A 13,513-nucleotide genomic window follows, 5' to 3' on the forward strand; every position below is an offset into this window, starting at 1 on the left:
ATTCAGAAATCAGTTACCCCCTATCCTCCAGCCCCCCCACCCCTTAATTCCACCCCAGGCAGGTTATCTGTACTAATTTGAATGAGGTGGGTAGGGAGGGAAAGATAACTATCCCCTGTGGGCCACATACCCCCAGGAGGTAAAGAAATGCACCTAGAACTGTGGGTCCCTCCCCCACATCTACTCCACTCACACCCAGCATCCCTGAGCCATGCTCCAGTCCCGCTTTATTCCAGACTCAGGCTTCAGCAGTGTAGGGTAAGGAAAAATGTCAGGCTTTTCTGCCCTCCTGCCATCAGGATAGATGATGGATCCTTGCGGTCCGGAATGCATGCCTGATGGCGGGCACCTGGAGTAGGGTGTGGGCAGAGGTAAATGGGATTCACCTGGGCTAAGACTGGGCTTTGAAGGGTGGCGTCACGGGGACGCCAGTAGAAGCCAAAAGAGAAGGCAAAAGAGAAGCTGAGAAAGAAGCAGCAGAAGCCAAGAGAGAAGCAGAGAAGGCTGGAGAGCTCAGATAGAATGAAGACTTGCTGGGGGCTGGGAGGCCTGCCAGCCTCCCGGCCCCCCAGCGCCCCTGCCTGCTGTGTACCTGGTAAATCCCAATAAAAGCCTGCAAAAAGCCACTGAGGACTCTGCTCCTCCTTTACCCGGTCTGCTGGATCATAGAAAACCTGCACCGTGTCCTGTCCTGACCCTACAAGCAGTCAGCCCAAATTTTCAGGTCCATCAACGGGGGTGGCTAAGCCAGAGATGGGACGTTCCCAGTGCCGCCAGGGCAGGGAGTGAAGCGGATCTGCTCACCTGAGTTTGGGCTCCAGATGGGAACAAGCAAACAAAATGGTGATTCATGAGAAGACTCTTGTAGGGTAAATGAAGTTTATGAGGCTTTTTGAGTCACTAGCCTCTGTGGCCATCACCTCTGGCCTTGATCGTGTTGATGCAGGAGGCGCTTGGGAGCATGGGAGTGGGGCATGTGTGCCTGATTGTGGACACCTGGAGCATGGGTGTGCGCATGCGTAAGTGTGCACACCTGAGCCTAGAGGCCAGGGATCTAAGGACAGCATTACTCAGAAGACAGCTATCAGAGGACGAATGACTGCAGAAGGGCAAGTTCATGAGAGAACACCAGAGAGAGCCCAGAGAAAGAGTGTAAAGATTCGTGGGGGGGGGGGCTAGGAAGCTCAGTTACCTCCCATGCCTGCCTCCTATGTGCCAGCCTCCCTGCCTGGCATGCCTGTGTACCTGGTTCCCTGAGACAGCCTGAAAAATCCATCGAGGGCTCCGAGACTCTCCTTTATCCTCTGCCTGAACCAATAGTGAGCCTGCCCTATGCTTGCTGGCACAACTCTTCCCACCTTAACCACCTCAAGCAGCCACGATTTTAGGTTTCAGGATAAAGAAAATGCTCTCCAACACCCTTACCATGGACACTGACCCCCTCCCAAACCCCAAGTCGAACGCAATCCCTGCACTCAATTACAAACAGGAAAACCAACAGTCCACTCTGCTGAACAGAGCCAAGGCAGAATCTTGTCCTTGCCATAGTTGAAACATATCAGGGGCCCCCTAGTCCAAAAGCATGAAATCTAAATAATGTATGTTTTTTAGAGATTAGATCATCCCTATTAAGCCCCGCCGGCATAATGAAACACTTTCTCATATCCTCCAAGTCAAAGATTTCCCACGACTGGGGACTTGATTGAAGAAGTACAATGCTATCTGTGAAAAAGCAGGGCGGGAGACAGCCAAGGAATGAGATGCTCTGAGACGCCTATTCGAAGGCAGGCAGCATGCCTATCTTTGTAAAAGGGGAGTGAGAACTCGAAGCAGGGCCAGGGTCATTGATGATAAAATGTATTAGGATATTAACATTCAAGATAGCCATCAGAAACCATTTGAGCACCCACTGCTGCCTCGATGCGGATGAACTGCATTTCCAAACAGAAAAATAGAAATTAAGCCATTAACCATGCCAAGAGCAACAAAGAGCTTTGCAGCCTGGGCAGAGCCCGCAGAGTGCTGGCTGAGCCCCAGCCTGCGGGCGGAGTGGAGAGGCCCTGAGATTCGCAGAGGGTGGGATGACCGTAGGGGTTATCAGGTACAAGGATGGTGGGGTGTGGTGCAACTTCGTGGCTAAATTAATTTAATCACAAATTGTGCTCACAATTACGTGGCCTGGATAATGAAGCAATGTAGGTGCCCAGCCCAGCATAACCCCTGCAAATTGTCGGCTGGCATCACCACCAGGCAACTGGCACTACATAAAAGCAGGTCTCCTTCCTCCTCCCAACCATTCCCAGGGGTAGTTCTAAGATCCTTCTCCTTGTGCCAGGCTTCTCCCAGTTCACCCTGATGTCACTCTATTTATCAAATCTCCTTGAAGCTCATACCTTTACTTGACATGTCTTCCCAGCTATCATTACTGGGTTTTTTGCCTATGATCCTCTTACAACCTACGGTGCCTCTGGGCACCCCTCCAGCTGAGGCGTGAAGCAAAGCAGTAGAACACAGGGATAGACAAACATAACTTTGGGGATCAGATCCTGGCTGCATCCCAATTTGGTCAATAACCAACTCAAGCAATTATTTACTCTCCCTGAGCCTCAGCCCCAGTCTCTTCATCTGTGAAACGTGTTGCTGTGAAAATTCAGTAAGAGACACATGTGAAGCACTTGGCACTGAGGAGTTAACTCAGTATTCAGTGGTTAAGGGAGAACTTACTGTCTCTGTAGCCTGAAGTGGGCAACTATTCTCCCTAAGCCTCAGACCGCTCCTCTGTGAATGGGAGCTAATGACAGGTCCTGTATCATTTGGGCTATCATGATTTTAAATGAGATCATCTAAGTAAAGTACTTAGCACAGCGCCTGGCACAAAATAGTCAGTAATCGCTGGTACTGCTATTATTAAAAAACCAAGTCTTCAAACCTGGTACTTAGTCCAATGTTCTTTCCACTTATCAAGTTTACCCCGAACCAAAAGGCCCTTTCTTGACCCATGCTGATAAAATTACAGGTCACTCCAGGACATCTGATGGTTTTACAGTGTTGAGAATGTCAAATACAGAACTAAGGTAAGAGTTGCACCCAGAGCAGGTGAAAACCACAGACAGAAAAAATGCAGAGTCCACGCCCTCAGAGGCAGTGAGGCCCTCAGGAGAGGAGAGGAGCCACTAAGCCTGTGTTGGGAGCTTTACTTGCGTAACTTCACTTGCTCTCCTGTCAGGCCAACAATATTTCCTGCAGGTTTTGGAAAAACTGTGGCTCAGAGCACTTTAAACCAGATTCCCACCCAGGGCTGGAGTTACTGGGAGAGAAGACACTGCCTGGTCAGGTCCATGAGGCCTTTGACCTGTCCCAGACACATTCTCCCTACTCTGAACCTCCAGCTCACCTATGTGGTTATTTCCCCTTTACAGGTACAACTTACTGGCTTGGTTTCGGGCAGAGCAATGGTTCATACACCTGACCCATCCTGAGAACCCTTGGGGAAAAGTCTGGGCTGAAACAGAGCTCCACTCTTTTGAATTAGGAACAAAACAATGGACAAAGACCCCAAACCATGGAAATCCATGAAAAAAGCAATCTCTGAAAAGCACAGGCCGACAGGTTCCCCACAATCCCCAAAGCCCTTCACATACATTTTCTCATTTATTCCTCATAATTAACCTGTAGCACCACTTACGTCTGAGAACACTGAGATTAAGAAAGATACGTGGCCAAAACAACATAAGCCAGTGAGAGCACAGCCCACACAACTCCAGGGCCACTGTTCACAGGTGGTCTCTGTGAGTGAGACCCATGGGGTCAGGCCCAGGGGTCAGAAGTATGTGGCAGTGTCAGGAGTCATACAGTCAGCTCTTGGCTCTCCAATTTCCCTCACCATCCCTGCCCTGAAGTGCCCTGACCCCTGGCTTGCACCCCACAATGACACAAGACTGGGTAGCCTGCTTGGGTGTTACCACTAATGTTACTGTCAGCCCCCGGTGGCCCAGAGATGCTGTGTGATCAAGTATGACAAAGAAGTCAGAAATCCAAGGTCAAGCTTCCTCCTAACCAGAGGTTCAACTTTCACTGGAAACTCTAGACAAACTTTTCCTCAGAAAAGCCCACAGAGGTCACACCTGCCCAATGTGAGTTTCACTTCCTTTTTTTCACTTCCATCCACTGTCAGGCACTACGGCCTAGAAAGAGACAAAAGGTAGGTTCTAAATCAGAAAAAGATGAATCCAGAAAAGATGAGGAGCAAGAGAGGCTTGTGTTCCATGTCCCACCGATTAAGTCCTAGGTGAACAGTTTTTTTCTACTCGGCTGAGGGAAGTGGAGTGAGGGAAGAGGCAGCAGAAGAGGAAAGATCAAGAGCAAGGATTCAGGACTACTTCCCAAAGCAGAGACCATCACCCAAGATCTGTACCCCATTTATTGCTGGCCATTCTCTCCTGCAGGCACCACAGGCACACTCAGCCCCCTAGAGCCCCTGGCAGGGGAGGGACCAGCAAGTCAGGCAGCAGAGGGGTTTCTCGTGAGTATGGCACCCTCCTTGCTTTTGCTTTGGGGAGCACAAAATGTTGACCACCACAACGGACAACTCTCAAATAGCTGCTGGGTGCTGATTTTGAGGTTAGCAGCTAATTAAATTAGACTCTTCATTGGGGGTGGGGTTTTCTACAAGCCTTATCAGTAGAGAACACTGAACGGTGGAAACGCAAGAGAGATGGCACATATAATTAAAGGTTTTGAGAGCTCCACTCTGTGAACAGGTTTCCAACAGCACTTACTTTCATGAAACATGGGGAGCGGAGCATTGTTTATTTTTCAAAAACCTTCTATGATCTCTTCTCGGCCTTTTGGCTAAGATCAAGTGCAGTATCAAACACCTGTGATGGTGCAGAGACTACAGAGGCTTCAGCGTGTATCGCTGCGAGACAGAACCCTGTCTTTCCAGCTCAGGGAGGAGTTAGTAAATAATTGTACATAATGGCAGAAAGGATGAAAGGTCTGATTTAAACTTGATCTATACAACTGAATTATGCAGATGACTTGCTTGGGAAGCCACCAACCTGTATACAAAATGTTCCAGCTTCATTCATAACAGCCAACTCCTGGAAACAACCCAAATGTCCAACAACAGGTAAATGAGTAAGTGACCCCTGTGGTATGCATTTGCATGAATATTCCTCAGCAATAAAGAATGGGCTACTTCTATGCAACCAAACAGAGATTATGGAAAAGAAGCCAAACACTAGAGTATAGACTATATGACTGCACTTACACGAGGTTCTAGAACAGGCAAAATTAATCTATAGTTAGTAAAAATATACCCCTGATCTCCTGGAGGTGAAGGTGAGAACTGAATGTAAAGAGAAGCAGAAAAACTTTTGAGGGATGATGTTGGGGGGTGGCGGTGGGGCTTGCATGAATGTATACATTTGTCAAGTCACATCAAGCCATATAGTTAAAATGGATCCACTACACTGCATGTAAATCATACCCAGTGAAGCCATTTTTAAAAAGGAAAAATAAAATAAAATTCATTTCACATAAGGATTTCTCCACAAGTTTCCTTTAAATAACAAATGATTTTCCCACCCTCAGGGCACTTAAAATTTCATATTCCATTTTTAAAAATAAAAGGGTTCATTCAGAGTTTTTCAAGAGCACATCTGTCACACAACATAATGTACACCTGCCTGTGTAGGCACACATTCACACACCCACCCACGTGTGCAAAACACACCCACAAGCACAGCCACCTTCGCTGTCTCCTATGATCAAAATACAATAATACCAAGAAAAACATATCCCAAACGTAGGCTCAAGAGCCTGCTGAGTTATTTAAATCTTTGTGAGTGGGGTTCTCAATTTCCTCACATGTAAAACCAGACAATTAGACCCAATGTTCTAGAACATCTTTAATGACCTAAATATCCATGAATAGGTGACTGCATAAACAAATGGTAGCACACAGTTTGGTATAGCACTACATGAGCCCTAAAAAAAAAGAATGAAAAGATCTAAAATATACTGACTGGTATGAAACTATCATGGTTTATATTAACTGGGGGAGAAAAGCAAGATGCAAAGTATTTATTATGCTATGAGAACCACGTAAATGAAATGGACGTGTATATGGTTTCTCTCTCTCATAAACACATACACACACACAAACACAATCTCATCCACACACATTACTCTCACACAATTTCTCTCTCACATACACTCTTTTCACACACACACACACACACACACGTTCCACACATGTGTGTGTGTGAAAAGAAACAGGGGCTGCCTCAAAAGCTGGAAACTATAGAATTGAGGGCCCAGGAGACAGGAAAAAGGACTCATTCCTCACTTCTGTGTTCCACTAAGCCATTTGATTTCTTAAATCATGTACTTGAATTAAATGGCCACAAAATTTAAGTCAACACCTTTTCTCGTTAGCTAGCTCTAACCTGCAATTCCCTAGAGAGCAGCTTGCTCCTGTCACCAGGCACATCTTAATACCCTCAGAACTGGCAGGCGCCTTGCTTTCCCACTCCCAGAGCCAGCTCACGGTCAACCCAGCCGCCGCCCTCTCCGTGTGCAAGTCCCACAGGCTGGGCAGGAGGCATGTGTTACAAACCCAGGCTCCCCACAGGCCGCAAGTGGAGTAAACCCATGTTAGCACCTGCTTCCTCTTTTTGACAGGCTCAGAAATAGACCCGGAGAGCTGGCTCCCTCTGATCACAGAGGTGACTAAAAACAAATAACTCGATGTGTATGCAAATATTTTCCTGAGCTGAGAAAATGCCCAAAGGTGCCAACCCCAATATCAAGAGTGAGTAATGGTTTGCAAAGCATCCCTGGTCACAGGATGGCACTTCCAACCTCTTTCAGGGACATGGCAGTGCATGACTGTGTGATTGTGCATCCTAAGGGGCAACCAGGCGTGCAAACAGCAGGAAAGGTAGATGCTTACACCAGTGTTCCAAAGTGAGAAACACCCATCACCAATCTGCAAGTTGCATTTTGCATTTTGCTTTGCAATGATCTCTGGTCACTGGGTAGATTTGTAAGTATGTATCTTAGTCTACATTTCCTTCTCTTTGCATTATGCCAATACATTGCAATGATCGAGAGTAAAGGCTCTGAAGACTGCCTACCTGGGTCAATCCCAGCTCTGGCTAGTCCTTTGATTTCCTCTTCTATAAACTGAGAACGCCAGGGGCACCTGCCATAGCTTTGGGAGGATTAAATGAAATGGTGGAGCTCCTGCGGCTGCGCCAGGCACACAGCTAGAACCAGGTACATTCAAGCTGCTGAGTCATTATTGTCATTTCCCACCTAGACTGTGAGCACCTCTGGGCAGAGCCATGACTTCTTTCTGGTTGTTCCCTATGCATCACCCAGGGCTGAGCACAAGGCAGGTAATCAGTAGAGACTCCTAGTGGAACTGAATGGGTCACATGGAACAAAAGCGAGCTCATTTGGCAGCTCCAGAGTGTGCAACCAGAAACATCATTTCAGAACAGAAAATGTTCTCGCTCTGATTGTACAACCTCAGAGAACCTTCCCCCAACAGCTGTTCAAAGAGATGTTCAGTTCCTGACCTCCTTCAAAATCCCAAACATAGTTGTTATTCCTCAGTCTGAGCACTTCAAGAAGACTGCTAAATTCACAGTGCAAAAAAAAAAAAAAAAAAAAAAAAACACACACAAAAAAAAAAACAGCCTTTATTGAGCATTTTACATGTGTTATCTAAGTGAGGAGGCAATATCCTCATTCTTAACGTTTTCAGGGAGGAGAAAACCAAGGTTTAGGGACTTAAGAAAGTGGCTTTCATTCTCACAGCTTGCAGAGAGCCTGATTAAAGCACAGCTCTCCAATCCTGGGCCCACAGCTCCTGTTAGCGTGGAGCCTGGCAGCTGCCCGGCATGAGCTCAAGGAGATCCTGTGGAAAGAACAGGTTGTAAGCGAGTCAAGAAGTCGCATGATGATGGAGCTGCCTCCTGGACACAAGAACAAAGAGCGTCAGCCTCCTTCACTGTCCTCCTGGGGCTCATACTTGAGGGTATACCAAACCCACAGCAAAAAGCTTGGAGGCTCAGACAATGAATATAAATATAGAGCAGGAGCTTAACTTCGGGGAATAACGTTCTCCTAGAAATACTGCTGCCTGCTGATTTTCTGTGTATCAAGTCCCATCTACCAGCTATTCTCATCATGTAATTGGAACCATGTCCTTGACAAAAAGAACAGTTTTATAAAAATCATGTCTGAAATTTAAGAGTCATTAGCAACTTAGAAATGACTTGGTTCAAATAAGTCAACAAACACAAATGGAGGATAAGATTTTCTTTTGCCTATAAAACGAGTTGCCTTGGGAGTATGTATTTCTGTCTTATTTATTCATTAAAGTATAAACAAAACTAAGTATCATAATGTGTTCAGTTTTCTTAAATAAAAAGCTACATGTGAACTTAGGAGAAACAACAAAACTCCCCAGAGGGAACCAATTTTAATACTTTCGATTTGGTTTTTTTTCTGGTTGTTACTGTCATGTCCCTAAATAAAATGTGTGTGCCTCAATTTCCTGACTTCTTATTTTAGACACTCTATCTTGCTGCTGTGATAGATAAGGATTTAGCTCATTTACCACCTCACTCTTTTCTCTCCCCCTCCACAGAATGGCAATGTTGACTTCCTTCTCTGTTCTTCTCTATGACCAGAGAAGAGCAATCTAAGATGTTAATTCCTGGTCCAATTGACTAGAGACCATATCCCTTGACCCCCTATATGATAACTGGGGGACATAATGCTTCCAGCCCTTCCCACTCACTGTCCACCTCTCCCACCCCACCTCTGTGCCTTTACCATCTCCTTGTCAACATTGACAATACTCACATCCTGCCCGCTAATCGTAGTTGAGTTCCATGTATTGTGCATACATTGGTTCTAAAATTTGAAAAACAATGAAGAGTGTTTACTTACTACGACTTTGTCAATGGTATTACATATACTTTCTTTTTCATGTGACAACCCATGCGCCACTCAATGGAGAAAATACCCAACATCAAGTTCGGATGGAGCCTTTTTTTTTTTTTTTTTAACTCTACCCTTTGCCTCTCTCATCTTCTCAGAGTCTTTTTTCTCCCACAGTTTGCCCTTCAGGAGCTCCACACTGCCCTTCTCTCCCTGCCTGGACTGACTGCTCTCTGGGCTGCTGCACAGCCATGGTTCTGTAATTCCTTTTAATGCTTGGCTGGGCACAGCCACTGTTGCTGGGATACATCATCTTCCTTGTTCTGAGTTATCCCCTTTTTTTTGCCAGTAAAGTTCACTCTGATTGAAATATTAGGACTGCATAGAAAGTCAGCTTTCTAAGACCTTGCATGTGTGTCCTTATACATGATTGATAGTTTGGCTGGATATAGAATTCTAAGTTAAAAAATCTTTAGAATTTAATTTTAACATAAATATTGCCAGTGATTTCTGATGGAGGTCACTTTCTTTTGTTCCTACTCTGGAAGTTTTAGGATCTTTTTTTATCCTCAATATTTTGAAATCTCACAATGGTTTGTCTCTGGGTGTCTGTTTTTTATTAATTATGCTGAGTGAATGGGGACTTGTGGGAGAGATTCTTCTATTTGTTCTTTTTTATTGACTTCTTCAGTTTCTCTTTGAAATACCGGTTATTCAGAGGTTGGACCAGTAGGAACAATCCCTTTGCCTCTTAAAATTGTTACATAAATTTTCATTTCTTTCATCTTTTCAGTCTATATTCTAGGAGATCGCCTTCATTTTATCCTACAACCCTTACACTGAACTTTCATTTCTCACAAATGCACAGAGTTTCCAGAAATGCCTTTTTATTTTCTATGGTTCCTTTCTCATAGCATTCTTTCATTTTTATTGTTTATGAATACAACATATTTCTGTGGACACTGACCCATCTTCCTTAGAGTTAGAGACTGGAAGTTGGCTATTATAACAGGGGACCCCACAACAGCTTTACCACTTCTCCCCCAAACTGTTATAGTATTTCTTTTTAAAAGAACTTTTCATTTTTTACCCTGGGGTCAGGATTGGACTCTAGTTCAGCAGTGAGAGGAGAGAGCATACAGTTCCACATACAGATTTTCAAATGGGCACTTGTTTTCAGATACACATTTCACTCAGTTGTCCAGGCGAACTACAGTCTCCAAGCATGGCACACCTTACAGGATCTGCAGAACAACTGGTTCTATACCAGGTTGTGATTATACCCTGAACATGTTCTGGGCTGGGGATCCTTCAAACCTCTATTCTATTCTGTCTGTTACTACCCTGTCCTCTACCTTCATCCCTAGAAATTCACTGAAATAGTCGGATGATGGCTTTTCTGTTCATATGGTTGTCATGGGATTTTTATCTCCCCACCAGCCCTGCCTTTTCCTTTTCTGTCATTTAAATGGGGTCTTGAATAGGCAAAGAAATAAACATATTTAAGATCATCTTAAATAAAGAATTCCAAAAACATATCATTGTGAATGATATTATCCAGTGCTAATAAGAGTAGGAGAGAAATAGTCACTCTTATACACCGCTGATGAAGTGTAAATTAACACAAAATTTGCAGAGGTGATTTGGCATTGTAAGACAAAAATCCTTTGACCCAGCAATTCCACTTCTGGGAATATATCCCAAATCACATATATGCAAAAAGATTTAAATACAAAGATGATCATTAAAACATTTTTTAAGAGTATAAAATTAGAAACTAATTTTCTAACAATAGCAAACTATTTAAATAAAGTGTGGTATATTTAAATCATTAGACACAGTGCTATCAGGAAAAAAATCTAATAGATTTATACTTAATGGCATGGAAAGATATTCAACATGTAGTATTAAGTGAAGATGAAAATGAGAGTATAAAGAATATGTATTCTGTGCTCCATTTTTGTAAAAACAAAATGTGTATGTGTAGGTCCATACACAAAAGGAGACAAAAAGTTATATACAGGGCAGTAGAGTAAGGTGTGATTTTTTTTTTTAAATCTACTTCTATAGCTTTCTAGACTTTCTTTTGCTTTCTACTACAACTTTTGTGATTAAAACCAGACCAAACAATAAATTTTTGTTACTCAAAGAACACTGTAGTTCAATCCCTTCATTTACAGGCAAGGAAATTAAGCACAATGATATCAAGCAATCCATCCTGGCCCCCTCCGAGCAAACTATTCATAGCTGAAGAAGAAAAAAAATTCAGTTATCCCGATTTTCACTTCTGAGTTCTTTAAAGTACAAGTTAAAATGAGACATGTCATTTTAAATTTACATATTTCTTTAAAAGTGTCATTTGTTGGAGAATGGAAACAGCACTTAATTCTAATCCCTAGTGATGTGTAGCAAAGAGTCAAACTTTTTCCTTACTTGGATACAGTTAGACCACACCAAGAAAATATTTAATATTTCAGTTGAACAGAGCACCCTTAGCTTTGATCAAGTCTCCTTTATCCAGTCTCTTTATCTCAATTTTGGTGGGGTAATGCAACGCACATTTTTATACCTTAGACATTGTTACCATTAAACTATCTTTCTCGTAACAAGCTTTCTTGATGACATGAACTTTGTGGTGACTGCTCAGGGAATGAGTGAGTAAGCACTGCTGCCAAGACCTGACCACACAGGGCCTATCACCCAGCTAGGCACCGCCTTTGTTTCTACAGGAATTCTTGGGAATATGCATTCCTATTTATCTTCATTTCTCTATAAAACAACCAAAAATATGAAATAAAAAGGCTAATTCTAAGAATACCAAGCACAGATCAAGTTCAAAGTTAAGTAATCTACAGAAAAATGGAATTTATTAGGCATATAAAAATCCTAAGTAAGAAGTTTGGCATAATTTCCATTTTCTGGGACAGAGCCTGCCTTTACAAGTAATCTAGTGAGGGTGTGTGAATGTTCAACTGGTTTTCTTTCTATAAATAAATGAATATTTAAGTTTTCAGATATGAATTATATATGAAAACAGGGACAATCTATTCTCATAAAATGGGCAGCTCTCTCTACACATCCTGTGCTTGTTTTCCACACCTTCATGAAGTCCAGACCTTGTTAGATGAACAAGCTAATGCAGCTGATCACACAGATTAGACAAACACGCGCTGAAATCCACACCAACATCTGAACTAGAAAGGAAGATATTTCCTGAAGTCCACAGCAAAGGGATCTGAAAATTGTTTAAGTTCTGCATGTCAGCAGAGTTTCTAAATTTGTGGCTTTCTATCATCCATAGTTATATCACATGTATGTTGTTTCAAAGACCATATGAGAGGGATTCTGTGAACTCATCTACTTTGAGGACAGCTTAGGGCCATTTATAATCATTAATTAATTAAAGGAGTCTGGGTTTGAAATAAAGAGAAGAAACATATCACCTCCCAAACACAAAGAAAGTTCTCAGTCTTTTGAAGACATCAAAGGAAAATAAAGTTTAAGACTTCCAAGTCTATCCTTGATCAACAATGCTTTGTTTATTGCCCAGGGTAAATGTAACTGGAGCCAAGTTTTGGTTAATAGGTCTTTTCTAAAAGGTCTAACCTTTTGTTCATTTTCATTTTGAGCATTTCATGCCTTAGTTGCAAAAAGGCAGATTTCAAAGTTTGGGCTTAGTGACTATTAAGTTTGGGCTTAATTTAACTATTAATTATTCAAGAAAGGCCTTCCTGATATATTAAGGGAGTCAGTCTAGAAATCCTTCTGGATTTTTATGCATAAAAGGAGCATAAAAGGCAGAGGGTAAGGCTCAAGGGAGAGGACTAGGTCTGTGTCAGGAGGAGGCAGTAAGCCTGGAGCAGAGTTGGGGCAGGAGTAGCTGGACACAAGGTCAGCCCGGGAGTGTGTAAGTACACTTTAGCTCAGGTCAAGATGGATGCCAGAGGAGAGGCTGAGTAGAAAGTGACTTACACCTTGAAAGGATTGCTCTGGCTGCTGTGTAGAAAATGAAGCTCAGGCACAAAAGGGGGAGCAGGAAGGTCACTTGGGAGGCTGTCATAATAACGTGAGGGAGATGGCGGTGACTAGGAAGTGATGGTGGTACTGGAGGTTGGTGACGGGAAGTGGTCAGTTCTAGATATATTTTGAAGGTAGAACCAAAAAGATTGCTGATGAATTGGAAGCAGTGTGTGAGACAAAGAGAGAACTCAAGTTAAGCACAGAGATTTGGAGCCTGAGAAATTCAGGGAGCTGCCCTTGGCTGAGCAGGAGAAGACAGAGGGGAGCAGGGCATTGGTATGGGCGAGTTGCTTGGAGATTACCCTGTGACAGCCATGAGCCATGAATAGAAGAACCTGAAGTTCAGGGTCGAAAGGCCAGTTTTCAGTCGTGACACCAAAAAGCCCTAAAAACTGGACCATTTGTGGACCCTGACCCAAGCTGACACAGGCTCTTGATTGTTTATATGTAACCCACTCAGTGTAAATGCTCACATATTTGTATCTCAGAAATATCAATTTGTCTGATCATGAAAAACTGCCCCACAATCTGT

General features: G+C 43.3%; 1 protein-coding gene across 2 annotated transcripts in view; it reads right to left on the reverse strand.

The window, feature by feature from the left end:
- PRKCE (protein kinase C epsilon) overlaps positions 1 to 13,513 on the reverse strand; it is a 457,999-nt gene that overhangs the window by 283,510 nt on the left and 160,976 nt on the right. The window contains exon 1 of one of the 2 annotated variants that reach the window (XM_037528123.2): positions 805 to 922. The exons of the other annotated variant lie outside the window; for it this stretch is intronic. Coding sequence (XP_037384020.2) covers positions 805 to 852 — 48 coding nt within the window. The 5' untranslated portion in view covers positions 853 to 922. Of the gene's footprint in view, positions 1 to 804; positions 923 to 13,513 lie in introns of those variants that run through there. 2 annotated transcript variants of the gene reach the window in all.

This window comes from Talpa occidentalis, unplaced genomic scaffold (assembly GCF_014898055.3).
Source record: "Talpa occidentalis isolate TD23 unplaced genomic scaffold, MPIMG_talOcc4v2.1 talOcc4.5, whole genome shotgun sequence".
NCBI lineage: Eukaryota > Metazoa > Chordata > Mammalia > Eulipotyphla > Talpidae > Talpa > Talpa occidentalis.